Here is a 2,558-nt window from a genome sequence, read left to right as displayed (position 1 = left end):
AATTTCATCATAGAGAAGATATCCTTCAGACTCTTCAGATTCTTCCAACTCAAAGAGCTTTCTCTTTGGTCTCTTATTCTGATCAGAATTCTTTCTTATCATCCTATTAGATTTCTTCATTTTCTTTTCTTCTGTTAATCTAGCTTCATCTTCAAGAATTTTTTTTATGAGTGTGTCTGTCAGAATCATTGATCTTGATTTCTTGGTTTGTTTTCTTCTTGGAAGAGGGGCTTTGGGATGAGGTCGAATGTCTTCTGGAGAGATTGGTTCAGTTCTTTTGCCATTCAACTAGACTTCTTTACAAGGCTGAGGAATATTTAAATCTGTAGTGATAGTCTTGTCAGAAACAGCAACAGTGGAAGTAGATGGCATATCATTTCTCTGGTTAGATTCAGTGGGCAAATGCTGATTAGTTAAATAAGTTGGGAGATTCTCTTCAGGTTGAAAAATGCCTCTGTTTAGTGGTTCAATATCAAATGCCCTAAAACCACTGCATATATTTCTGCTGGTGAATGCAAGGGGAAAAGCTCTGCCAACCAGTCCAACAACATCATAGATTGTGATAGATCTTCCTGTATTTGCCATAAGATCACAACATGCTATATTATAGAACTTCTTGAAAGATGCAAAAATCTGACACCAGAGGTTGGAGCCTATGGCTTGTGTGAGGAGGCAAAGTAAGCAAAATAATTCCATTTCCTTTTGCTTATGATATTGCTGCTATGCTTGTGTGGCTTTCATGATTGTCAAGAATGATGAGCTTAGGTTGTTCCTTTGTAGGACATTCATGTTTTACAAAGTGCAGCAGGACTGGTAAAAATAGTTTGCTGTTCATCCAGTCTGAGGCAGTGGCTCCAACCCCAGAGACTGGCAGGGCATTATGCAGCATGTGATCTTTGAAATGCTCCCTAGGAAACACAAGGAATGGTGGCACAGCTGTTCCAGAAGCACTGATTATTGCAACCATTGTCACAAGTGATCCTCTTTTAGCAGATGTAGCTTGTCCAACTGTCCTGCACCCAGTCTGTGCCAATACTTTAGGTGGTTTATGCACAGTGGTTGCTGCAGCCTCATCCAGATTGTACATGTCTTGTGGTTCAAACCTATATTTTGCTTTAAGGCAAATCAGATTGTCAAAGAACACTTCCACATTTGCCTCTGTGAAGCTAATGGCCCTTGATATACATGTCTGTTCTGGTGTTCGTAATGAAAGTCTGTTTTGTTTCATAAATGCCCTGAGCCAGTCCAGTACTGCCATTTTCTCTCTTTCCCAGTTCTGTGGTACAGATTTTCCACTCCTCTTAGCATATTCACAAGCCAGAACTCTTGCACTTTTTGTTTTTAAGCCATAATGGATATTTCATGCAGTAGTAATATAGTCAGCCACTGTTTTTTCCTCCTTTTCTGTGAAAATTCGTAGATGTTCATTTGATGGCCTAAAATTTATATTGTCAACTCCTAGATGAACAGCCTTTTCTATGAATCGTTTAAGGGCTGATCTAGGAATACCCACACTTCTTTCTAATTTTTGCAAAGACACTTCTTCATGGATGTGTTGACTGACTGTGTCTTTCAGCAGTTCTGGTGGATAATCTCTGTGATTGGTAGTTCACTGCCTAATTCTTGGCATTATGAACCCTGCAGTTCACAGAATGTGTAATTATTATTCTTAAGAATGCTTCTGTTTATATACAGTAGTAAGTATAAGTGTAATTATAAGGCAAGTTTTCAGTGGGGTTAACTGGACCACTGGCCAGTTAACACCAAAATGTGTGGGCACTTAACCCCACATGCACTAATGAAATATATTGTGCAACAGCATAGCCTCAACCAAAAGAACGTTTGGAAATGAGATATGTAATGAAACCTTTAAAAACATACTTTTAAATGAAAGCATCACCAACTTATTTGATACTCAATGACTGCAGGCAGAAGAAAAACACAATTAGCAAAATATTTACCTCGAATCTTGAAAACACAACTATGGTTAATAACATTGCAGTAATCAGTTTCAGGTGCCAAAACATCACATGAAGTGATGGAAGGCTGCCAACTTTAGATACCAAACTTTCCGTAGACTAAAATTTCCCTCCTTGTTAATTTTTAATAGAGTGGTTCAGTTAACCTCCATGACCAGTTAACCTCACTTTTCCCTACACTATACCACATGTAATAAGCGCTATTTTATTGATCCAAAGCCACATATATAGATATACACATTTCTTGATTCTCGATACATGTGTCAACCATTTTGTGCGCAACCACAGACTGCTCACAAAGAGCTTACAAAACAAAAATGTTATATGTGACTTGGTTGATAGTTGCCACACATTAACTGTACGATCAGTCAGAGTCCAATTGAATTTGCTGCATATGAGGCAATAAAGTGTCTTCACTATGCTCCAAGAGGAACCAGATCCTATAAAAGTTGCAGAATGATGTCACTCATGTGCAATTAAAGATGCTGAATCACATCACTAATGCCTACTAGGAGAGTGGGTGCTTGGAGTGCTGCTGAGTTGTGCTTATTCGGCAGTGGTTGAACAATAGGTGGTTTG

The 2,558-nt window shown here is 38.5% G+C and overlaps 1 protein-coding gene across 1 annotated transcript; it reads right to left on the bottom strand.

Annotated features, from left to right (window-relative positions):
- Positions 1-706: 706 nt before the first annotated feature.
- LOC126184069 (uncharacterized) lies at positions 707-1,258 on the bottom strand. The gene has a single exon (XM_049926430.1). It carries the CDS (start codon positions 1,256-1,258, stop codon positions 707-709), a length of 552 nt encoding a protein of 183 aa, XP_049782387.1.
- Positions 1,259-2,558: the final 1,300 nt, after the last annotated feature.

The sequence above is a fragment of the Schistocerca cancellata genome, chromosome 4 (genome assembly GCF_023864275.1).
Source record: "Schistocerca cancellata isolate TAMUIC-IGC-003103 chromosome 4, iqSchCanc2.1, whole genome shotgun sequence".
Lineage (NCBI taxonomy): Eukaryota > Metazoa > Arthropoda > Insecta > Orthoptera > Acrididae > Schistocerca > Schistocerca cancellata.
This window is presented reverse-complemented; position numbering and strand designations above follow the sequence as displayed.